Source organism: Ascaphus truei, chromosome 10 (genome assembly GCF_040206685.1).
Source record: "Ascaphus truei isolate aAscTru1 chromosome 10, aAscTru1.hap1, whole genome shotgun sequence".
NCBI classification, from domain to species: Eukaryota; Metazoa; Chordata; class Amphibia; order Anura; family Ascaphidae; genus Ascaphus; species Ascaphus truei.
The window spans coordinates 26,194,216-26,219,305 of NC_134492.1; the positions used below are offsets into that span (position 1 = coordinate 26,194,216).

A 25,090-nucleotide genomic window follows, 5' to 3' on the forward strand; every position below is an offset into this window, starting at 1 on the left:
CTTTTTGATGGCTGTCGTGATCCATCGACTGAGGGTAGCCTTTGAAGCTTGTCCTTTTCTTTTCCCTGCAGGAAGAATGAACAGACTGTCCGATTTTCTGAATGGTTCTATTCTGTCCAGAAATATCTTTAGACATCTGGCAACATCCAATGAATGTAAAAGTTGCTCTTCAACATTTGCTGGTTTCGAACAAAATGAAGGAAGGATAATTTCTTGTTTTTTAAATGAAAAAATTATACTGAAGTACTGGTTTGAGTACTACTTTATCCTGATGGAATACCAAGAATGGTTTCTTTTATGATGGAGCTTATAGTTCACTTATTCTACGAGCTGAAGTTACTTCTACCAACAAAATCATTTTCCATGTTAAGTTTGTGAGACCTGCTTGAGAGGTTCAAACCATGCTTTTGGGAGTTCCTGTAGAACCAGAGGCAAATCCCACAGAGGGAGTTGCACTTTAACAAGGTTTTATTCATCGAATTGCCTAGAAAACCTGATCTTAAGTCCAGTGTAACCAACTGTTTGCCCAGTAACGCTAGTAAAGCTGACACTTTCAAGGAACGGATGCTAAGACCTAGGACTAGGTCAAGTCTCTTCTGCAAGAATTCCAATATCGATTAAATTGATGGCTTTAAGTAGTCGATATGTTCAATACTGCACCACTGATAAAAACGCTGCCATATTCTATGGTAGGTTTTGGAGATGGAGGCCTTTCTTGCCTACATAAAGGTTTTTACAACTTTTTTGATACACAGGAAGGGTATAACAGTCTCCACTCAATCTCCATGCTGTTAAAAGAGGCTCTGTGGATTGGGATGATAAATTGGTCCCGGTGATAGGAGATCCGGGTAATTATCATGGTTGGTCTTTTATTGTGCTTACGACCATGGGGAACCATGCCCTGCGTGGTCAATACATAATGATCGCCACTATCGCTGCCGTTTCTTTCGTTCTCTTCCTGTGCACAACTGGTATTAGGGGTACTGGAGAGAAGATGTATGCTTGTTGGAACTTCCAGTTTGCCAAGTCTTATATTTTCTTCCTGTTTTCACCATGTCAGTGAATTTTTTTTACCCAAGTTGATAGTCAAATTCTTTTGATGTGGATCTCTTCTTACTTTGTCTCTGAGACAAAGGAAATTTGGATTGGAATACCTGCATGTGCCATCTGGGCCACTTGACTTCTCTTATAGTCGGATAGGATGCCGATTATCTTAACGCAGTGTAGCGCTTCTATGTGATCGCTGTTTCTGATGGATTGGATGTCTTATGAAACTGTCTTTTTGTCGCAGGGAAACACAACAGCCCCTTTAGCAGTGCAGAATTGAATGAGATGACATTTGGTTTCGTTTATCATCCATCCATGTGCTTTTAGAAAATCCATCACCCTTGCAAGATGTGAAAACCTCTGTCCTGTGCCTTTATGAATATATCATCCAGATAATAAAAAAATTGTATTGCCTCTTTTCTTAACTCTGCAACTAAGGTCAATAGCACCTTTGTGAAAATGATTGGTGAGGTTATGAGTCAGAAAGTACCTGGATGACCATCATCCAAACGTCATGGTGGTGTTCATGCCCCCCAACACCACCTCACTGATACAGCCGATGGACCAGGGTGTTATCGCTTCCTTCAAGGCCTACTATCTTAGGCGAACATTTGCCCAGGCCATCAGAGCAACCGATGTGGAAGGTGGTCCAACCCTAAAAGAATTTTGGAAGGGTTACAACATTCTTCATGCAGTGAGAAACATCGGAGAGGCATGGAATGAGGTGAAACAATCCAATCTAAACGGAGTTTGGCGTAATTTGTGCCCGGATTTTGTGTCTGATGTCCAAGGCCTTACAGAGACTGTTGCAGAAGTTACAGAAACTGTTGTGCAAATGGCCAGAGATCTCAACTTGGAGGTGGAAACCGAGGATATTGAGGAGTTGCTCGCCTCACATTCTAACGAGTTGAGCAATGAAGACCTCATGCAATTAGAGGAGCAAAAAATTGCTGAAGAGGAGGCCCACCAATATGCTGATGTGGCACAGCCACAGCCACGTAAATCTTTGTCTAGCAAAATGTTGGCTGCGGCATTCAAGCACATTGATAGCGCACTGGCCATATTTGAGGACAATGACCCTAACATTGAACGGAGTTCAACAGTCAGTCGTGGGGTGTCTAACCAAATCAGCTGCTATAGAGAGATCTACACGCAGAAAAGGAAAGGATCTGTCCAGACTTCAATGAAGAGGTTCTTCAAGAGGCCGAAACCTTCAACCGCACCTACATCACCTCCAAAAAGTCTGTTGTCTATTGAAGATTCCCCCCCCCCATCATCTTCCTCCAATAATTGATGTGTTTTTTTTTTTGCTCGTGTACATTTCTGTACATAATACAGCATAGTTTTATTTTTATAGTTTTATTTTACAGTTCTGTAATCAATAAATATAATGTTTACATCATAATCTATGTGTGTGCTGCATATCTTATTGCTTGAGTAACATTTTCTGTGTATTTTAGCATTAAAAATGCCTTCAGTAACGGAACGTTTAATTTAAACTGTGTTCCTATGGGAAAACGGGTTTCGCTTTACGACGCTTCGCTATCCGACGCCATTTTGAGTAACGCATTGCGTCGGATAACCGAGGACCGCCTGTAGTTGTTAGCAAGTGCTAACTAACCATTTAACAACAAACGCGCTGTTAATAGAGACAGTAGTTGTAAAGTAACATTGTAACTGAGAAAGGGAGACCAATGTCCTCCCCATTTGTTACACAGTTATATCATAATGAGCCCTATTTATTACTGGTCACTGACCAAACAAACAGAAAAAGTTATCTTTATTACAATTCCTCAAGTCCCATATATTAATATTGAATATCTCCCAAGCACCAAAGTTCCTTACTCTGGGTAACTTTGCATGTATAATAAAAGCAACATATACTCGGCCACATATATTAAACATCTTCTCTGATCTACTGGTTTGCTGCTCTTTCAAATCTGATTGTATGGTTCTTGCAGTTTGTGGGGAGTACTCCTTTAACATGATGGAGTATGTAATAATGTAACTGGGCACCTTGTTTTCCCTTTCTCCATATTGCAGATTGGAGCATCTCTAATGTCAAGCAACGTTGGCAGTGGTTTGTTTGTTGGGATGGCTGGTTCAGGAGCAGCAGGAGGCCTGGCCGTAGGAGGTTTTGAATGGAATGTAAGTACATGTTGACCATGATTATCCTGTATCACCTATCCTGGTTTCATATTTCCCTTCCTACTAGATTAGAAGTTTCCTCCGTGTTGAGTGTGTCCCGAGCAATCAGGATGACTTGGACATGTTAGAATGTTAGTATCATCTTATCCTACCTAATGGCTAAAGATAATTGTTGCATAGTTATAGTAGACTGGGACTATTCAATAATGAGTTACAGCCATTTGACAAAGAACGAGAAATTCCTGCTTTCACAATATGAAATACACATCTGCAGATCTCCGAATAATTTGAGAAGCAAGTAATAAAACCTAATTCCTTTTTAATACAGGATGGTTCCAAGTAAACATAACCTGAAGTTTTACAGTTCTACTTCTGATTGGCAGAATATGGCCTATTAGAGTAGGAATCAGGAAAGAAGAGCAATGTGATTTTAACTTAATTAATTAATTCATTTTTTTTACCTCCTACTAAACAGGTCCATCTATTTAATCCGGTGCAGCCTTTTGGTCCGTTTAATTCAATGGCTATTTTAGGAAATACAGACGAGCCAACGAGTATTCTAACATTTGCCTTAAACTAGCCAGGTACATGCTGGGTACATGCTGGGTACATGCTGGGTACATGCTGGGTACATGCTGGGTACATTTCAGTGACATTTCTGCAGAGGCTAATGGCCCATCAGATTAACACAGCAGGGGTTCCTGGCAGTCACATTCAGTTTGAATGTGACTGCCAGGGACCCCCGCTGTTAATCCGATGGGCCATTAGTCTGTCTGCAGAAATGTGTGAAATGTTGCAGCATGTACCCAGCATGTACCCAGCATGTACCCAGCAAGTACCTGGGTCTTTTTGGAGATTGCCCCAGGTTTGTTTTAGAATAATCGTCGGCACTACAGTAGGTTTGTTTCTCTATCCACCTAACACGTGATCTAATCCAGTTAGGGTTTGAACAGATGTAACAGATGTTATTGCCTCGCTGCAGCACAATAATGTATGTATTTATGTCTTTATTTATATAGCACTATTAATGTACATAGCGCTTCACAGCAGTAATACACGGGGTAATCATATAAATAACAAATAATATATATAACGCATAATGGGAAGAAGTGCTTTAGACATAAAAGTAACATTTAGGAAAATGTGTCCCTGCTCCGAAGAGCTTACAATCTAATTGGTAGGTAGGGAGGGCGTATCTTTGTAATATTGCGGAGGAAAAAGCTACATGTTGTATTTACGTTTTGAATGTGAGAGAGGAGTCGAGTGTGACCCCTAGGCTGCGTGCTTGCGCTACTGGGGTGTATGACAGAACTTCCAACAGTAATGTGGAAGGAGGTAGTGGGGCCAGGTTTGGGATGAAATATGAGGAGCTCTGTTTTTGACATGTTTAAGTCGTCGAAGGGCCATCCAGGATGATATCGCAGAGAGACATTCAGAAACTTTGGTCTGTACAGCAGGTGAAAGGTCAGGGGTTGAAAAGTAAATTTGTGTGTCATCAGCATAGAGGTGATATTTGAACCCAAGAGATGTGATTAGGTCACCTAGAGAGAGTGTGTACAGAGAAGAGGAAAGGTCCCCGGACAGAGCCCTGGGGTACACCCACAGAGAGATTGATTTGAGGAGGAGGAGGTGTTGGCAGAAGAGACACTGAAAGTACGATGGGAGAGGTAAGAGGAGATTCAGAATAGACCTTTGTTATGAATACCAAGAGTATGGACAAGGAGAAGGAGAAGAGGGTGGTCCACCGTATCAAATGCTGCAGAGAGATCAGGTAATATGAGCAGAGTGTAATGACCTCTGTCTTTGGCAGCACAGAGGTCATTAGTTATTTTAGTGAGGACTGTTTCAGTGGAGTGAGTTGTGCGGAAGCCAGATTCTAGAGGGTCTAGGAGAGAATAGGTGTTGAGAAAATGGAGCAAGAGAGAGAATACAAGACGGTCAAGGAGTTTAGAGGCAAAAGGCAGGAGGGAGACAGGCCGATAGTTAGACAGGTAGGGTCAAGCTTGCTGTTTTTTTAGTAATGGTAAGACTGTTGCATGTTTGAAGGAGGAGGGAAAGGTACCAGAGTAGAGGGATGAGTTAAAAATGTGTGTGAGCATAGGGATTATAGTAGGAGCAAGAGGTTTTAGGAGATAGGAGGGAATGGGTCCAGGGCAAGTGGTAGATGGAGAAGAGGAGATAAACAGTGACACATCCTCCTCTGTGACATTGGAAAAAGAGTCAAGGAAGGCAGGAGGAGAGTTAGGAAGAGGTGTAGGATGGGAGGAGAAACAGAGGTGATGTCCTGATGTATGGATTACACCTTTTCCTTGAAATAGTCAGCAAAGTCCTGAGGTGAGATGGAGGAGGAAGAGGTGGACGCTGAGGGTGGTCTGAGTAATCATGGGTTGCCGCGATTTTTATTGTGTGATTGGCCGCGGCTCTTGTCATACAAATAGAATCGCAAGTTACAGCATCACACGTTGTGCCAGATAAAGGGGGAAATATCGCGCTCTATGTGGAAGTTGATATGAATGCCCCTGCTGCAGTGTTCTAATAGAAGCTGACCCTTTTTGGATCTCTGGAATCCCTCGTTGCATAGGCAGGTTTCACTATCCCCGTTGACCTCTAATGCCTGCTCCTTTTGTTATTGTGAAAGGCTACGTGGGTGCTGGTTGCGCTCGGGTGGATATTTGTGCCAGTTTATATTGCCTCCGGAGTTGTCACCATGCCGGAGTACCTGAAGAAACGCTTTGGTGGACACAGGATTCGGATCTATATGTCTGTGCTGTCCCTAATCCTCTACATATTCACCAAGATATCGGTACGTGTCCCATGAGCACAAGTTCACAATCACATGCAGACATACCTGCGTACACATGCATGAACACACAATTACATGTATACACGCATTCATACATGTGTACACTTTAGAGATGGACAAAACTGTGTGTGAAATCAGAACCTTACATTCCAAAACCAAATACAAAAACAGAACCAAAGCCCTTAAGATTTGGAGAACCAAAGGCAAAAATGATTTGGAACCACACATACTGTACATGCATATACACACTCACACATATACACACACGCACGTATATACACACACACATATACACACGCATATACATACGCGCGCACACACACATATTATGTACACTTACACACATACTTACGCACACTTACTCACACACTTACACCCACATACTTACACACCCACATAGTGTGTATATATATATATATATATATATATATATATATATATATATATATATATATACAAATACAACTGTATGCTCATCTGCATGTCTTAGGCAGGTCTGCAACCCCGCCTTTCCCCGTTATCACCCAGCATACAGCACTTCCACTGCTGCAGCAAGGGATTCTGGGAAATGACATGCAAATGTTTGCAAATACAACTGTATGCTCATCTGCATGTCTTAGGCAGGTCTGCAACCCCGCCTATATATATAAACTAACTGTGTGTGTGTGTGTGTGTGTGTGTACATGCACACACTTGTATACACAATCGCATGTGTGTACACACACCCAATCGCATACATGCACACACTCGTATACACACAATCACACGTGCGTTACACCCAATCGCACACATGTAGGAAAGGGGTAAAGAAAACCTTTTCTGCAGTGCCCAGCTATCAGCAGGTTTGGAAGGGTTGTGACTGAGCCTTTGCTTTCTCCCAGTACTGAACCTTCGTGTCTGTTCTCTTGCAGACGGATATTTTCTCTGGAGCGCTGTTTATCCAGGTCTCTCTGGGTTGGAACATTTACTTGTCTACGGTTATATTACTCATCGTGACGGCAATTTACACTGTTGCTGGTAAGTATCAAGTCAATCTCTTTGAGTTATGGAAAAGGATGGGTAAGGTGAGGATCGAACTGGGAGATAAAGGGTGAAGTCCCATGGAGCATCCAAACAAAGAAGCAATAACTGGTCACTGTGACAACGTCTGATACATCTGCAGGTATGTTCTGATGTGTGTAGTAAGAAACTCTGCTCCGTCCTGGAAGATAGTGTACAAAATTATAACTTCTGATTTTCTCATAAATTATCTTTTTGTCTTGATACATAAACATCACTGCGTTTCTATTTCAAATCGTAAAAATGTGCCTTTCACACAGAAAGAGCGGCTCAGTGAGTAAAGACACTGATTGGCGCTGAGTTTGAAGCAGGGGAACCTGGTTCAATTCCCAGTGTCAGCTCCTTGTGACCTTGGGCAAGTCACTTTATCTCCCTGTGCCTCAGGCACCAAAATCATATATTTTAAGCTCTACGGGGCAGGGACTGTGTCTGCAAAATGTCTCTAAAGCGCTATGCTAGCAGCCCTATACAAGAACAAACTACAGCTGAACCCCGTTATAGCACAGTGCTTGGGGCCCAAAAAATGTGATCGTGTTATTTGCGGATCGCGTTACGTGTGCAGACAGCAAGCTCCTTGCCACCTGGCACATAACAAGCCCTGGTCAACAGTAGAGGATAGAAAACGGCATGGTAGGGGCATGGTAGGAGATGTGCTGCATATTATTGGGAGCCATGCTCACATCGCGTTACAAGCGGATTCGCGTTGTAACGGATCATGCTATAATGGGGGTTGAGCTGTATTATTATTATTTCATTTCTACATTCACAAACGGCGGCTTTAACTGCCAGAATGTCCTCCCAAGGGTTATTGCGTCAGTCTGATGTTTTTTTGAGATGGCACAAACACAACATACCAAAGCTAATAAAACTAGGCACCTACCAGCGCTCATAAATGCTGCGTGTCACATGTCTTGGCATTGTGAAGCAATAAACACAGAATAAGCATGTTTACTTTATGCCTGAAATAGTATAGGGAATGTGAAACAAACACAACAGTTGCTTAGTTAAATGGAACACTTGTTTGGTTCTATTAAAGCTGCAGTTCAAGCAATATCCTACATGTGTGGGTTTTTTTTGTAAATAAATTGGTTCTGTACTATGAGAAAATACTAGTAGCATTTAAAAAAGAAAAAATATATATTTTAAGACATTTTTAATGTATTATAATGTAACACGCATTTTTGTTCCTATAGCAACCATTTACAAAGTTACATCCCTTTCATCTTCTGAAACAAGCCCTGCCCCCTCTCTAGCAGTACTCCAATTGTATCTAGTGACTGCCTGGTCACATGATCTTCCTCGTAGAACTTTGCATCTTGGGTACTCTTCTGCTGTGATTCAGTGCTTTAGTGAACATTCGAGCCGAATCTTCGCCGAACGGTCACAGGAGAACGGATCGATTATGCAATTTAGCTAATCACTTGTCAGTGTGCAGATTGTATTGATGCACATATTGAATGGGGGAAAAAAACACATTTAAAAAATAAATAAAACAGCAGCTAGAACTGCAGTTTTAAACAATCTACATGTTTCTGTTGACAAGTTTTATGCTCACAATGAATAAAGTAATATAAATAATATTACAGTGACTACTATAACTCTTACTTAAAAGTGAGGCTGCCTAGGCAGAAATGACCAACACAGATCAAACAAACCTAACAATGAAAACAAACAGCCGGCGCCTAAAATAAATTATCCCAGTGAATAAACTCTGACCAAATGAAGAGTCCAATCACGGTGTTCAAACAGTCCTGAGAAGGATCTTGACTGAAGTCTCACAGCACAGACAAAAAATAGATAAAAGACAAAAAAGACAAAGAGAAAAATCATAGTGTATCCCTAATAAATAAACTATAAAAACTTAAACAAATACAAAGAATAACCAAATAGCTATCACAATTTAATAAAACAATGTAAATTAATATATAAAAAGACAAACAGTTGCCTAATAAGGCTTGGGACACAGGCTGAATAAGTCCATCCAGGAGGGGTAAAATTAGAATCCTTCTTACAGCAAGACTGAAGTTTCAAGCCCATAGAACAAATCTCTGTCCTCCCAAGGTGTATGAACCTCTTAGGGGAACGCCACACGAGTCCTCCGGAGCTCTGTGCTGCTCTGACAAACACTGCCGCTGCGCTCGCAGACCCACTGGTCACGCGGTGAGCGGCTGACGTCACTAGCCAGCGCAACAGCGCCAAAAGGTCCTGGAAGCCAGTAAAGTACCTGGCACTCAAAATGAGAAAATCCCTGGCTGATCACAGCTCTATGGGGCAATGAGCTATATGTAGATGTGCCACCTACTCATTGTCGCTGATTTTACTGGCTCGTCTAATGGAAGACCCCCCAACCCCTACACCCTCCCCTCTGTCAGGGTACTTCATTTGCAGATAATCACCACATCCCTCATCCTTGCCACGTACCATTAAAACTGTTTCATGCATTTCATATTCTATAACTCGGAGATGCTACTAACAGGAAATGGAAGACCAACAGTAAAGAATAATTTGTTTAGAGAACATGTTGCCCTCTAGAGACGCCTGCCGTTAATTAATAAAAAATAATAACTTTATTTCATAGCGCTTTTCTCCCAATGGGACAAGAGTATAGCGTGCGGTAAGCAGCAAAAAGGATTTCTACTGACACAGTCCCTGTCCAGATGAGCGTACAGTTTATGTTTTTGGTGCCTGAGGCACACGGAACTGACACCAGGATTTGAATTAGGATTCCAATTCACACTAAGTGTAGTTGTTTACATTCCGTGTCTTTACTCACTGAGCCGCTCCTACGTTAAACTGTCATGAGTTGTAAGCCCGCCTGTTGGTGAACAGGTTCCCTCAGGCTCAAGTGGACGTCAGCTGGGAGACGGGATGCCATCTACATGCGCAATCTCACACTGAAATGATTATTTTTTCATTGATTATTGGAAATGTTAAAGCAAGGGCTATTATTGGGTTCTTATATCTAAAAATGAGTCGTTTTAATTATTGGGGTTGTTTGACAAATTTTCCAATATTTGCCAACCCTTTCCACATTAGCTAAAATTGCGAACTTGCGCAAAGGTTTAAGACGTCTCTAATAAATAAATTGCCTTTATATTCAGCAGTGTAACAGAATGAAAGATCAAACACAGAGGGTGAGGCATAAAAATAATTTCCCAACCTGGTTTGGCAGCAATACGCAGCACGGAAATCCCTTCTGATCCCCGTATACCTGGTAGTGGTGGTGTTCTGTGTGTAACATGATTACAGTGTGTGGTTCCTTTTCCCTGCAGGTGGGCTGACGGCAGTGATTTACACGGATACCTTGCAGACCATCATCATAGTGGTTGGGGCTTTTATACTTATGTTTATTTGTAAGTATCTCATGATTTTGCTGTCCCCGAGCAAACCTTTTCAAACTATTAATTATCCCCCTATCCAAATACCCTATATCTTCCAAACAAATTGAGGGCAACCGTAAATTCCACTTTCCTCTCCATAGTAATGTACGTTACAGCAGCTGTTACACAGTTCAATTAGCAATCCCCACCATAATCCTATGGGGTTGATCCTCAGAAATCCGTTAATGACTTAATGAGACGTTAACGGTTTGTTAAGTGCTGACGGGGATCTTTAAAGCTCACTAACGATGCGTTACGTGCTTTTTTCAGCTGTAACGAGCCCTTGCGTTACTATAACGGATGTTGGTGCTAATGATCTGCAAAAGATGCGTTCCCTCTACCAGTGCCTATCCACAGAGCTCCGTTACTTTAAATCCCTGCGGTATCTGTAACACTAGTTAGGTCAGAGCTAAAGGTGGCGTTACTCCCATCCAGGCCCTGGAATAGGTCTTTTACAGGGTCTGGGTAAGTGTAAGATAACAGATGGCTATGATTTAACGATCGTATTGCTATTTACGTGATTTTTTTTCCCTCCTGTCTTTTTTTTTTTTTTTTACTTAAATGCCTATTCGGGGTCTGCATGGAAGTAACGCCACCTCTGACTTAACGCCAGGTTATTTGAAGCTAACGCAAGGCAGTGCCAACTTCACTTGGTGTTAAGCCTATGCTAATGAGCTAACTAATGGCCGCTGGCTTTGCATAGATCTAGCTTTGTGGATTCCCGTTAAACTCGGGGAAGCTAACAGATGTTTCCAGCTCAGATTTAATGGACCTCTGAGGATCTACCCCTAAGAGAGCAACGTTTGTTCTAATTTAGTGTTATATATATATATATATATACTAGGTGGCGAGTAGATTTTTTTGTTCGGGGAGTAGATTTTTTGGTGATTTGTCGACCACTGTATATATATATATATATATATATATATATATATATATATATATATATATATATATATATATATATATATACATACAGTGGTCGACAAATCACCAAAAAATCTACTCGTCGAACAAAAAAATCTACTCGCCACCTAGTACCACACGTGTGCTGCTTGGGCCAATAGGAGCTCGCCACGATGTTAAATCCACTCGCCCGGGGCATGCAAATGTATAGGTTTGTCGAACACTAATATATATATGTGTGTGTGTGTGTGTGTGTGTGTGTGTGTGTGTGTGTGTGTGTGTATGTATATATATATACACATACACATACACATACACATACACATACACACACACACACAATTTATAAGTTGATGTCTACGATTATCCATGGTGATCATTTAGTTCCATCTCTATATCCCTGTCTAATGAGAGCAGGAACAACAGTTTTAAAAGGACACCAAAGAAAATGAAATCTATGTTTGTGTTGCATAGGGATTCATGCTTAAAATATTACTCACCCCACCCCCTCATTCAATATCATAATAAGCAAGCGCAGAAAGGCACAGTCAATGATGCATCAACTTTCATTCACTTTAATGAAATTAATGCATTGTTGACTGCTTGTTACCAGATGTCACGTACGGCACACCTGTGAGCACGTGACCTGCATATGGGACAAGGGTTAATACACAGCTCTCTAGCTGGCCCACTTTTCACCTTCGCAAAGGTCCTTCAAATTAGTAGTATCTCCTGTCGCACCGTCCCAATATATACTGTACCATCTGTCACGGACACTTCTGAGCACTTGAGTTAGATATATAACCAGGGTTAATACACATGGCTACTCTAGCCAACTCACCCTTCTCCTGCACAAGGTACTTTCAATGAGTTAATATTTACCCATTACATGATTGCAATCAAATCTATCAGCTGCCACCACCAAAGGTGAAAAATATGCAGAGTCTCTGGTCTCTGTTTATTAAAGAAAAACTATGCACTTAACACGCAAAAATCTGTTGGCGCAAAATGTGTCCGAAAATGTACTTTACTCTCTACAAAGCGTGCAAACACTTCAATCAGTGCCCAAAGCATTATTTATTAAATGTTTAATTTAATATATATATAACAATGCAGTGCTTAGGTTATAGATCAAGGTTGTTACAAGAACATACAGTTACAATAAATGTAGAATAGTTTCTTAACATAAAAAGGAGAAAGAAGAATAAATAGAAATTCCTATACTTTACCACTTGTCGTAGGTTTTTCCTAGAGAGGTCACTGGTGTAGGAAAGATGAGGACTCGCATGTCTGATCCCAAGACACACCTCTTGTTGAATTCTAACACTTAATTAAAAAGCAGGGCCTTATTTGCTAACTTCCCATCATTGAGAACACCATAAGCCCACCCTTGTCATCCATCATCAAACTCCTCTAAAAAGACGTTTAAAAATCTGACTACTTACTGTACTGTATATGAAAGACCTCATATCTTTATTTCTATAATACTTAAACAGATACGAGTCATATCAATAGATTCATGTGAGTTTACTGATTGTAATAAGACTAATTTTGTGTGCTCCTAAATTGTAGTGCCCACCTTCTAAGCCACAAGTGCATCGTCTTCTTGCAACAATTACAAATATCTAAACATTATATTTCAGAAGAGGCGTCAGTTCCAGGATTACATATTTCATATCTTTTGAATGGTAGGGTTAGTTACGCCCCTTGGCACTCTGTAGAACCCTTCCAGGAATGCTTTAAGAGTACCTTTTTTAAAGTGTCTGCTGTTTACTTGAGTGTCAGACGAGTCATAATTTAATCCCATCTCTGGCAAAAAAAGCCCTTATCTCTAGATTCTATCAGTCCAATACAACACAGGCCTCGTCAAGGATTTTACAGGGCATCAAAACATTTCTTTGTATTTTTTTTTAAAGTCAAACTGTAGTCACATGAACCCCCTAAAGTACCAGATTGATTGAAATGCTTCATATTCCCCGCCATTTTTATTACACCATATTTCTTACTATTCTGTATGGGTTACACTACGTCTAATGCACTTCAGTAACTGTTAATTTTGGGTTCCTTTGTTTGCAGCCTTTGACAAGATTGGGTGGTACCCAGGATTAGAGCAGAAGTATATGGAAGCCATCCCCAAAATAATTGTTCCGAACACAACATGCCACCTCCCTCGCACCGATTCCTTCCACATGCTCAGAGACCCCATCACTGGGGACCTGCCGTGGCCGGGGCTCATATTTGGTCTGACGGTGTTGGCCACATGGGTTTGGTGTGCAGACCAGGTGAATGGATCTACTCTCACTGCTCCTACCATCAGTAACAGTGGGACCCATCCAGTATACTGCAAACACCTGTTCCCCTTACCCTACAAGATTTTAGGTCCATTCATTTGAAAAGAAATTCAATCTTTCACAGCAAGGCAAAAATGTCTTCGTATCATACCGAACAGGAGCATGTGTGTGAGATTTTAGAAGGGAATATTGCTATGTAGTCTTTATTACTATACCTGGAATCCTGTGGTCTCAGAAAATACATATTTGATCAACCAAAATTAAGTGTTAAAACCTGATATTTATCTATTCTGCTTTAAAGTCCAGAAAAAAAATAAAACAATACAATAAAACACAGTTTTCTTTTGTATCTGCTTTAGTATTAATGTTGGCAAAAACTAACGTAAGTACTAATATTACAACATTGAACAATAGTTCTGTACAGAGGGAAGGTACAAGTTCTGGGGATCAGGGAAGGGATCAGTTCTGGGCTATTCCAACACTGATACTCCCATGTATATATACGCTAGAATATCTCTACTACTGGTATATACTCGTCCACACTTGATCTTTGGATTTAGCCCCATGCTTCAGGGTATCTCACCCCGTCTATAATAGATGGTGAGAAACATTATTTTAATGGCTAAATTGCTGCCGGCTGTTAATGTTATATGTGCCCAAATCATGCAATATTGGAAAGGCTCTCAATGCTCTAAAGATAATTAGATACATTGACTTACCTCAAGACTAGAAAGACTGGGCATTTGGATTGAAACCATGTTCTTTAAGGTCAAAGACCAGTGATAATCCCTCTAGTACATTTATTATCACTGGAGAGTCCGTTTTGAGTAATAGGAATCCCAACACAAATGTATTTATTTAATCTTATAAAAAAAATAAGAGTTGAATGATTATACATAAAATAAATGGCCCAGACATAAAAGTAAACATACCCTAAAGAGTTAACCATTAGGTGTGGTAGCTGTGTGCGTGTGTATTTTTAAATGGCACTAAATTATTTCTTTATACATTTGACATTTATGTTTTTTCAGGTCATTGTCCAGAGATCTCTTGCAGCCAAGAACCTTTCCCATGCCAAAGGTGGCTCCATTGTTGGGGGTTATTTGAAAATATTGCCCATGTTTTTTGTTGTAATGCCCGGGATGATCAGCAGGGCTCTGTTCCCAGGTGAGGTCCCTTTGGTTGCACTCTTACTTCTGCCCCTTGTACAGTGTAATAAATTGTCATCATGTGCACATAGATAAAGTGAAATTTGGTAGATATTCTTATTAATTTGCCAAGGTTTGGAGGTCCTCTTTTCCTCAATGTTAAATACATGGTTAGGCAAAGACAGGACTATGTTGAGTGTCAGAAGAGTGCTTATTATTATCATCATTTATTTGTGAAAAGCAAGCATATTCCGCAGCGCAGTACAATGGAGGTATATTGCATAAACAGAATGTCCAAATAAGGACAAACAAGCACAAACGGATACAAAAGGTAATGAGGGCCCTGGTCCTGGAAGTTTGCAATCTAGAGGGATTAAGGGGCAATGTTGGAATAAGAGGTAAAGTGGTTGCTTATTGTGAGAAATGTGCGACAGAGTGGCGTATGGTCCAGCCACACAGCTGATCTATTAAGGTTTGGGGGTGAGGGATGGTAGGGGGTGTTCACATGAAGTTTGGTTCAGCCACACAGCTGGTCCCAATAAGGTTGGAGGGAGAAGAGGGTGGATGTTAGGGGTATGACAGAGAGGCTTCCATAAAAGGTTACTTTTTAGAGAGTTTTTAAATGTCTGAAAGCTGGGGGAAAGTCTGATGGTGCATGGTAGGGAAGTCCAGAGAGAGGGGTGCAGCACGGGAGAAGTCTTGTAGGCGGGAGTGGGAGGCGGTTATAAGGCAAGATGAAAGACAGATGTCATGGGCAGAACATGGGGGCATTTAGGGATATATTTAAGAATGAGGGCTGAGATCTAAGAGGTGGGGCAGTGTTGAAATATTTGTAAGTCAGAACTAGGGTTTTAAATTTGATTCTAGAGGATCTGGGAAGCCAGTTGAAGGATTTGCATACTGTAGGATGCAGCAGAAGTGGAGCAGTGAGTGAGGCAGATGAGTCTGGCAGCAGCATTTTGGTTGGATTTGGACAGGTGCACAAGGGGAATGCCAGTTAGGAGAAGGTTGCAGTAGTCAAGGTGGGACAAGAGTGAGTGAAATAGAATTTTTGAAGCGTCATGAGTGAGAAAAGAGTGTATTCACACAATATTTTGGAAGTGGAGACAACCGAACTTAATGAGGCAGTAAATACTGTATGAGGAATAAAGGCGAGGGCAGTGTTAAAGATAACCCCTAGACAGTGGGTTTGAGGTGTTGATGAGATTGTGGTATTATTGACAATGAGTGAGAGTTTGGGTATAGGGGTGGCAGTGGAATGTGGAAAATACTAGTAGTTTTGGACATGTTAAGCTTCAGGTAATGGTAGGACATCCAGGAGTAGATTGCGGAAAGACAGTTGATGACATGGAACAAGAGAGAGGGGAAGAAGTCAAGGGAGGAGAGGTTAATGTGGGTATCATCAGCATAGAGATGGTACTGAATGACAAAAGATTGTATTGGTTCATCAAGAGAACAGGTTTAGAGTGAGAATAGCAGATGACCACAGACAGAACCTTGTGGAACCTCAACAGAGAGAGGGAAATGCTGAAAGAGCGGTTAGATGGGTAGGATGGGAACCAGGAGGGGGCTGCATCATGGAGGCTAATAAAGTGGAGAATGTGCAGAAGAAGGGGGCAATCAAGTGTTGAAGGCAGCAGAGCGATCCAGGAGAATTAGTAAGGAGAAGTGACCCTTAGACCGAGTGTGAGTGCGTGTGAGTAGGCCATTAGCCACTTTTGAAGAGTTCCAGAGAAGTAGCAAAAGGTTTAGATGGTGGTTTCTATTAAAGCAGCAGGAGAGTGTAGACTGAGAGATACAGCATGTAAAAGCCTAATGAGGGCAACAACTGTGATCAATTAGCAACAGGGTTAGAGAACTAGGGCCTTGGATGGCTGCTCTTCCACCATATGATAAATTCACATTTTAGCCTTTGAACTCTTTATAGTGCAGTCAGTGGTGTTGCTCTTGAGCCTCTTGGCTGGTTACACACTCTAGGTTTAGAAATAAAGATAATTAAAAAAAAAATGGCAAACATTTAAACCACAACATCCCATTGCAAGGATGATAATCTCCTGTGTGTTTCTGAGTTATTGCTTCAGTTATCCATCAATGGTACTTGCTGATTTTTTTTAGCATGATTATAAAGGCTGGGGTCCATATTTACTAAGCTGTCTTCTGCCATAAGGCACCTCCAGCGCTTGAAGACATCCTGTGGCTTTTGCGTGAATGGGCCGTAATCTGTCTTCCAGCGCTGGAAGATGTCCTAAATAGAAGACTGCTTAATAAGTATGGGCCTGTGTGTATATATTAGTTTAGACTGGAAGAAATTCTGGAGCAAATAATATAACCTTTTTGCGGCGATAAACATTTAAATTGTGCACCTTTACTGGTAAAATAGGATGGTGTCTAAATAAAGTAGAATGGAGTATTCTGATTGGTCCATGCTTTAAGTCTGCTGTATAATGAAAATGAACCATATTGTCCGCAGATGAAGTGGGCTGTGTTGATCCTAAAGAGTGTCTCAAATACTGTGGCATTGAAGTAAGCTGCACCAACATCGCATACCCTAAGCTGGTAATTACACTCATGCCAGTCGGTAAGATCTCACTTCATTTTTTCTTCTGCGGCAATCGGGACTGAACAATAGTAGATGTAGTTGTTTGATTTACATTTTATTCATAGAAACAAATACATTTGGGGAGATGTATCAACGTTGATACATAGACACGAAGAAAATGACGCAATTTGCGTTCCAAATACATCACCCCCATTGTGATTTTGCTATGTGCTCTCGGAACCCAGTTTGTTACTCAGGCTGCAAAAGAAATGGCATGAAGTTTGCAGCTGTGATTGATATTCAATGTGGAGGGTTTCAGGGAGCTGACTTTTAGCACTGAGCACTGCAGCCTCTGAAGTGAATCTATGATATTGTGATGTATCCATGTAAAGAAGGGCATTTGCATCAAATGGAAGAGATTCCTATGTTTGATGCAATTTTAATGCCAGAAACCTTTACACCACACCAGACATGGCAGATCTGTTTTTTTGCACAAATACAGTGTGAAAAGAACGTGCAGACACGCAGATTTGTACATATCATTGTAACCTGTGCATCATGTAACGCCTCTCGCGGACATAGTGCTCGCAACCACGCGCGCGGCACGAACAAATTTAAATAAGTCTTCCTGTCCGGCCATGATGCGCGCGATGTGACGTGCGTGGCAGGATTTGGAGTAAAAACATTTGATTTTTCACGCGACGGCCGCGTCACGTGAGCCGTTTGAGCCAATGAGGGCAAACCAGCCGGGTGACGTCACGCTTGTGAACAGAACCCACAAATCGCTCAGGCGACAGGCGCGTGCGCCTACTTGCGCATTTTTACGAGCACTATGGCCGCAGGCTAACGCCTCCTATTCCCACTTCCAGTCTTCCACACACACTTAATCACAAGCTGAAGTACAAGGTGCACAGACCTTGATACACTGACACAAGATAGAAAATGATACAATTTGCATAATTTTTGCTGCAGATTTTCCTTTATACAACACCCACTCTTGAGTTTGAGCAATAGAGGGAAAAAACGACCATACACAAAACAATATATTTATTCTTACATACTTCAACATTTCCATGTGAGGCCACCAACAATACTTCCAAACACTTAATCCTTTTAATACCACCATGTAAACTTCAAACATTTTCACCCCCCAATGTAGCCACTGTAAACATTTCCTGCTTTGTAATTACACAAAACAGCATGCACAATAGCAGATGGTGGCTGCTTCATGAGGCGAAGATTTATGTTTATTGTGATATGACATTAGTATAACTCCATTGAAATGATGCTGCAGTGTGTGCTTTATTCATTATTTTCCCTTTTTTTCTTACTGTGTTGAACTATTTCCTTTATAGATGCCTTCATTATGTCTTATTTATTTGCACAGTGGCATAAAGTTTGGGCAATGCTTGTGTTCCTCCGGTATACATTTAATTGCATACAACACTATTAAAATATTATTGTGTACATAATCTTTGGCATCTGCACAGGTGACAAGTAACATGCTCTGTTGTGTCCCACCATAGGTCTGAAGGGATTGATGATAGCTGTAATTATGGCAGCGCTCATGAGTTCTCTCACATCCATCTTCAATAGCGCCAGCACCATCTTCACACTTGATGTGTGGTTGCGAATACGCAGGAATGCCAAGGAACAAGAGCTGATGATTGTGGGAAGGTTGAGTATTTTGCTTCATTGGCTTAGTGTTTGGTAGATGAACTTCATATTGATTGCAACGTTGACTGATGCTCCGCGTGATGGTCTTACTACTATCTCTGATATGAAGTATAAATTACTGAGTACACAACATCTTGCACTAGATTGCTACAGACTAGATCTATTTTCTGACTCGTCTCTTTATGTTCTTAAGCTATAAATATACACCATGAAATGACAATGAAGGTTTCATCTCCTTTGTTTAAAGGGATTTTGCGCTCCTTTTTTTTAACAAGAACATGCTATTATTATTATTATTATTAATGTTAATAGAAGCTTAAAATGGAAAGAAGGGGGACAATGAAAAGGCTAAGGGCCTTAATCATTAAGCTGTGATATTGCTGATCACATTGCAATTACGGGGTGGAATATATGGACTTGAATTACAATACTGCAGGTCAATGTATAAAGCTCAAAGTTTTGAGGGGAACGAATGGAGGTTGCTCTAGTTGTGTAGGTTGTGATGCTGCTCACGGTGAGCATGGGATGGGCCTGTTTTGTCCTCTCATCACGTAATGGCTGTCACAGTAGAAGAAGGCAATAATTCAATTCCTCGTGGAACTGGTGGGTCACTCTGCTTTCCAGTCTTAACACTCTCATGAATGTCTTCTCTTCCAGAGTTTTCATACTCCTGCTCGTTGTTATAAGCATCCTTTGGATCCCCATCATTCAAGCAGCTAACAGTGGTCTGCTGTTTGATTACATGCAGTCTGTGACCAGCTACCTGTCTCCCCCTGTCACCGCCATCTTTCTCTTGGCCATTTTTGTCAAAAGAGTAAATGAATCAGTAAGTACTGTAGTAGTAGTAGTAGTAGTAGTAGTAGTAGTAGTAGTAGTAGTAGTAGTAGTAGTAGTAGTAGTTGTAAGCAAGTACTTTAGAACTTCGGAGTTTGAGTTTTTAAACTTTCATTTCTAGGACTGTGTATAAATAATTGAATCTCTAGTCCTGTAATACATAACAGCCTACACACAAACCAAGCTGAGCCTCAACCAAAATAAGTTTTAATGGGTCTACTGCAGGGGTGGCCAACTAAAGTTTTCAAGGGCCACAAACAGGCCAGGTATTAGGAATATCCCTGCTTCAGCATAAGTTGAAGACAGCCACCTGTGCTGAAGCAGGGATATCCCTAATACCTGACCCGTTGGTGGCCCTTGAGGACTGGAGTGTGCCACTCTTGGTCTATGGTCTTTTAGAGGCACAGGTGTAATAACTTCTGATTCCCTGTTAATGAGTGAGATCTCACAGGTTTGTTTATTTCTTATTCCCTCTATAATTTAGAGGGTTCACTTACCCTCGTTGTGCCCTCTCTGACTCTGTGTCTTCCCTGCAGGGTGCATTCTGGGGCCTGGTCATCGGGCTGGTAGTGGGTTTTATTCGTATGGTTATGGATTTTGTTTATCGCGCCCCGTCCTGTGGAGAGGAGGACACCCGGCCCTCTGTACTGAAGGATGTCCACTATCTGTACTTTGCACTGATTCTTTTTGCACTGACGGTCATCATCTGCCTTGTGATCAGTCTGTTCACCCCAGCCATTCCTGAAAAAGATGTAAGTACTTGTTTCGTTCCTTGAAACCAACCTTATAACAGCTAATTGTATTTATTTGTCTGGAGAAGTAAATGGACAAAGTGGGGCAAATCTCCCACATTTATTTGTGGGAATGGCTTGAAGATAGGGCAAATTTGTTTTAAAGTGGCAATCCAAGACGTTTTTAGAATATTTTGTTTAATATATGATTGAAGCAGGGGGTCTCCCATTCATTTCAGCTCCTGGGACCCCCTGCTTCTGGAGATACTTACCTCCATAGTTGGTGCTGGTAGCCAGTCCAGGGTACACATTATAGCTGATTTTCAAACCTACCGGGCCCTGTAGACCAATAGGAAGCCGTGATGTCATCCTGTTCGGCTTCCTATTGGCCCATGTGACCGAGGGCTTTAAACTGCAGAGAGATACCGCCACCCCCTTCGGATGTAACAATCTCTGGAAACAGGGTTAACCAGAGCTGAAATTGATGGGATTCAGCACCGGAGGCCCCAAGCTCCAATCCTGTATTAAAAATGGCTTGGATTGCTCTTTTAACACTATTAATTTTATTAGATTATAAAGCATCTATATGTAAATATTATTTGTCATATCAGTTTGACCGTAATAGTAGCAATAATATATAAAAATGTTTTGTATAGTGCCATATTCGACAACGCAGTACTATGCAGGAGGGAGGACAATAACATTGAATAACAAATAAGTATATGTGTGAAGACAAACCTGAGACAATAAGAAGGATGTCCCTGCCCCAAGTATCTTATAATCTAGAAGGAGTGAAGACACAAGGAATAGTGTGTGAGCTTCTTTGCAAGGGTTTGGCCATCAAAATCAGGACTCTGAGTATGCAGATCTAGGATGAAAAAAGTGTGTTTTTAAGGAACTTTTAAGTATATGTATGGTAAGGGAGAGTCTGATTGGGTGTGGTAGTGAATTCCAAAGTTGGGGTGCAGCACAGGAAAAGCCTCGGCAAGAGTGATAGGGAGGTGGGAGGGAGAGGAAGTAATAAGGTGGAGAGATCTAGATAAAAGATAAAGGAGCAGTGTTATGTATATCTTTATAGATGAGCACAAGAGCCTTCAATCTGACTCTGCAGGGTATGGGTAGCCAGTGCAGTGACTTGCATAATGGTGCAGTAGAGGAGGAGCGGTTAGCAAGGTAAATGAGCCTGGTAGCAGCATAGTAGAATGGACTGGAGAGGAGACACAGCAGAGTGGAGACTAACTAGAAGCAGGTTACAGTAATCCAGTCAGGATGTAATGAGTGTGTTAATTAGATTTTTGGTGGATTGCTTCGTGAGTATTTTAACAATATTGCGGAGGTGGAAACGACATGATTTTAAGAGGTACTGAATGAAGGCGCTAAGAATCGCACCTGGGCATCTAGCTTGGGGTATCGGGATTATGGTGGAGTGATCTATTTCAAATGAGAAATCCGGTATAGGTGTAGAGTTAGAAGGGAACTGATAAATAGGGATTTTGACATGTTACATTTAAGATCGTGATTGGACATCCATGGGGATGTAGCAGAAAGATGGTTACTGATGTGAGACTGGAGAGAAGTGGTGTAAATTTGTCCTCTACTTCAGCATAAGTAGGAACCGTCCCCTTCAACTCAGAAGACCCTCTCGAGAGGCCTTTACCACTCCTAAGGTGCTGTACTGGAAAAGAATACGAGCGCTCGGAGGAGAAAGTAATTGAGTCAGACAACACGAGTGTTCATTGTCAAAAACCTCTCCTAGTTTATTCTTGGTTACATCAGGGGTTATATAGCTAAGCAAGCGAACAAGTATACGTGCAGAAAACTTACTTCCCATATTGTGACTTTTAGATAAGGAGTTAATGTCAGAACAGTCTGTCTTTGAATGAAGTCATAAATTCTGACTCGAGACTTGACTGAGATAGCACAATGTGAAATTGTGAAATTGCGTATGTGTCCAGACTTCCTGCTTTTACAGGAACTGCCATCTGAACACATACTTGGCATTCATCCAACATAGATGGGGCATATATGGGGCAAAGGTGAACAACAGAAAAACAACTTAACTTTATAAATTGATATGGAGTACCCCCTATAAAATACACATTATCAAGTGGAGACGTAGATTTGGAAATCATCAGAATAGAAGTGGTAGTAAAAAACGAATAACTGTATACATATATTTGTGTGTGGGTATATATAACGTTCCACAAAATCGCGTGCGAAAAAGCATTTTCTCGTGACTCCTGGGAAGGTGGCAGCCTCAGTAACTCCATGTTTGTGTAACTAGGAAAAGCTGTGGCCTGTATCTCCCGGCAATCCCGGGCTATGGGGAACATTAGAGAGGATACCTATGTATGTATTTATGTTCATCTTTATTTACTGTATATAGCGCCATTCATGTACATAGCCCTTCACGGCAGTAATACACATGATAATCATATAAATAACAAATAATACATAATGGGAAGAAGTCCTTTCAGACATAAAAGTGGCATTTAGGAAAAGGAGTCCCTGCCCCGAAGAGCTTGCAATCTAATTGGTAAGTAGGAGGAACGTACAGAGACTTTGTGCATATATTCGATTCTTCCCAGTAACAAGAAGCATACGTATGTTGTAGGTAAGTTAGGCTACATACCTATTGTGTGGCTTAATTTCACTGTAGTATAAAAGTAGGGAGAATCTCCATCTTCAAAATACTTCTACATATATGAATAAGGACACCAGTTTTACAAAAATATCACAATTGCATTGCTGTTACAAGAAATATATCAATTCATAATATACAACGTTCAACTTGACCTAATGTATATAATGAAAAAAAGACTTCTATAGGCTGACACACCCGCCCAAAGAAACTCCATCTTTCAGGCAAAATACCATTACCATGTGTAAGTAATAAGTAAGTGCAATATAAGTATTTTGTGTGTGGTGAACTACCCACAGTTTCAGTGCGCTTAATAAATGGTATTATACTATTTAATTTCACCGTAGATAACATGTGCCTAAAGAAGGACACAATTGGACACATTGTGAAGCCAAGAAAAGCTTGGTTTTGTTCGTTTAATTTCACTAGTCTAATAGAAACTCCAAAGGAACGGCAAATAAGGCAAGTGAGCAGGATGAAGGTGTTTTAGCATTACCGCTACACACAGACCCGCGACATGCAGAGGTCACCGAAACCTTTTATTCCAACCGCCCCTTTTATCCCCAAACAAATGAAAGTCCTCGACAAGAGCAGGGTTTGCATTTGAGAGAGGAGGAAGAACGGAGCACAGTTCATTAAAGTGATGGGAATTATACCGTGAAGAATACATGACCCGCAGTGGGCACAATATTCCTCGTACGATGAGCAAAGAGAATCTTGGTATATAAACGCAGATCTTTGATGTATTAAAGTGCAGTCCTGCCCAGGACAAAAGTAAACTAAAAACAGTGGGTGTTTAATAGGTTAAATCGAGCGGATTTAGCACATTTAAAGCACCTATATAGGTTTTGTGTATTGTGTTTTTTTTTATTACAGGATTGAAGCAAGGGGTCTCTGGAGCTGAACCCCATTAACTTCAGCTATGGGGACCCCTGATTCTGGACATACTTACCTCCATGGGGGGTATAGAAGGGAAAGGGTTAAGAGAGTAACCCAAAAGAATCCTATTTGCACTCACGTGCAAATAGGATTCTTTTGGGTTACTCTCTTAACCCTTTCCCTTCAATACGTGTTTATTATTCCCGTATGCACCCTACATCGCTATAGTGTTCACACATTTGGAGAGCGGCAATATATTCTGTTTTGTACATGTATCTCCATGGGGGGTGCCTGTATCTCTGTGGAGTTTAAATGTCCTGGTCACGTGGGCCCCATAGGAAGCCGCACTGGGCGACGTCACTGCTTCCTTAACCCTCGCAGCGCAGGACATTTAAACGCCGCCATTTCATTAGTCACACACTTGCTGCCTGCATAGATACCGGCACCGCTATGGAGGTAAGTGTCTCGGGAAAGCAGGGAGGCCCGGTGCTGAAATGAATGGGGTTCTGGTCCGGAGACCCCCTGCTTCAAACCTGTAATAAAATAATGGACACGTGTAAGTAGTATTCCAGTATTTGTAATCTTTTAACATTTCCATGGTAAACACAATCTTAGGAGGGTTTATGCAATCCTGATCAGTCTTTTGCTGATACGGCTGTCTGTCTCCCCTTAGCCTTGCCAACCTCAAGTAAATGATTAGCTTTGCTCTGTTCTTTGTTTGCAAAATAATTCCGGTGTTTTTATTACTCAAGCGGTTAAATAAACAATAAGTAGCTATGTTTTTAAAGTTGGTGACATTTTTTTTTTTGGCCCGCTAAACTATCCCCTTCAGTTCTTTGGTGGCTGAGATGTTTGAAGCAATGTGTGGCAGATCCCCCTGGAAGTAAAGGGGTTACATCAGTCGCCAGCCTGCAGAAAGTCATGTTTTTGGTCTCCACTGTATGGATTCATCTCACAGCGGCTCCTTCTGGCTGTTCCTGTCTCTCAAACTTCAGAAGGGGGAGATA

The 25,090-nt window shown here is 41.2% G+C and overlaps 1 protein-coding gene across 2 annotated transcripts in view; it reads left to right on the forward strand.

Moving 5' to 3' along the window:
* SLC5A9 (solute carrier family 5 member 9) overlaps positions 1-25,090 on the forward strand; it is a 49,147-nt gene that overhangs the window by 18,464 nt on the left and 5,593 nt on the right. For both annotated transcript variants that reach the window (XM_075616278.1, XM_075616277.1), the window contains 10 exons: positions 3,091-3,195; positions 5,834-5,998; positions 6,910-7,015; positions 10,330-10,410; positions 13,420-13,625; positions 14,666-14,801; positions 17,253-17,360; positions 18,848-18,998; positions 19,656-19,824; positions 20,369-20,584. In XM_075616278.1, coding sequence (XP_075472393.1) covers positions 3,091-3,195; positions 5,834-5,998; positions 6,910-7,015; positions 10,330-10,410; positions 13,420-13,625; positions 14,666-14,801; positions 17,253-17,360; positions 18,848-18,998; positions 19,656-19,824; positions 20,369-20,584 — 1,443 coding nt within the window. The remainder of the gene's footprint in view (positions 1-3,090; positions 3,196-5,833; positions 5,999-6,909; positions 7,016-10,329; positions 10,411-13,419; positions 13,626-14,665; positions 14,802-17,252; positions 17,361-18,847; positions 18,999-19,655; positions 19,825-20,368; positions 20,585-25,090) is intronic.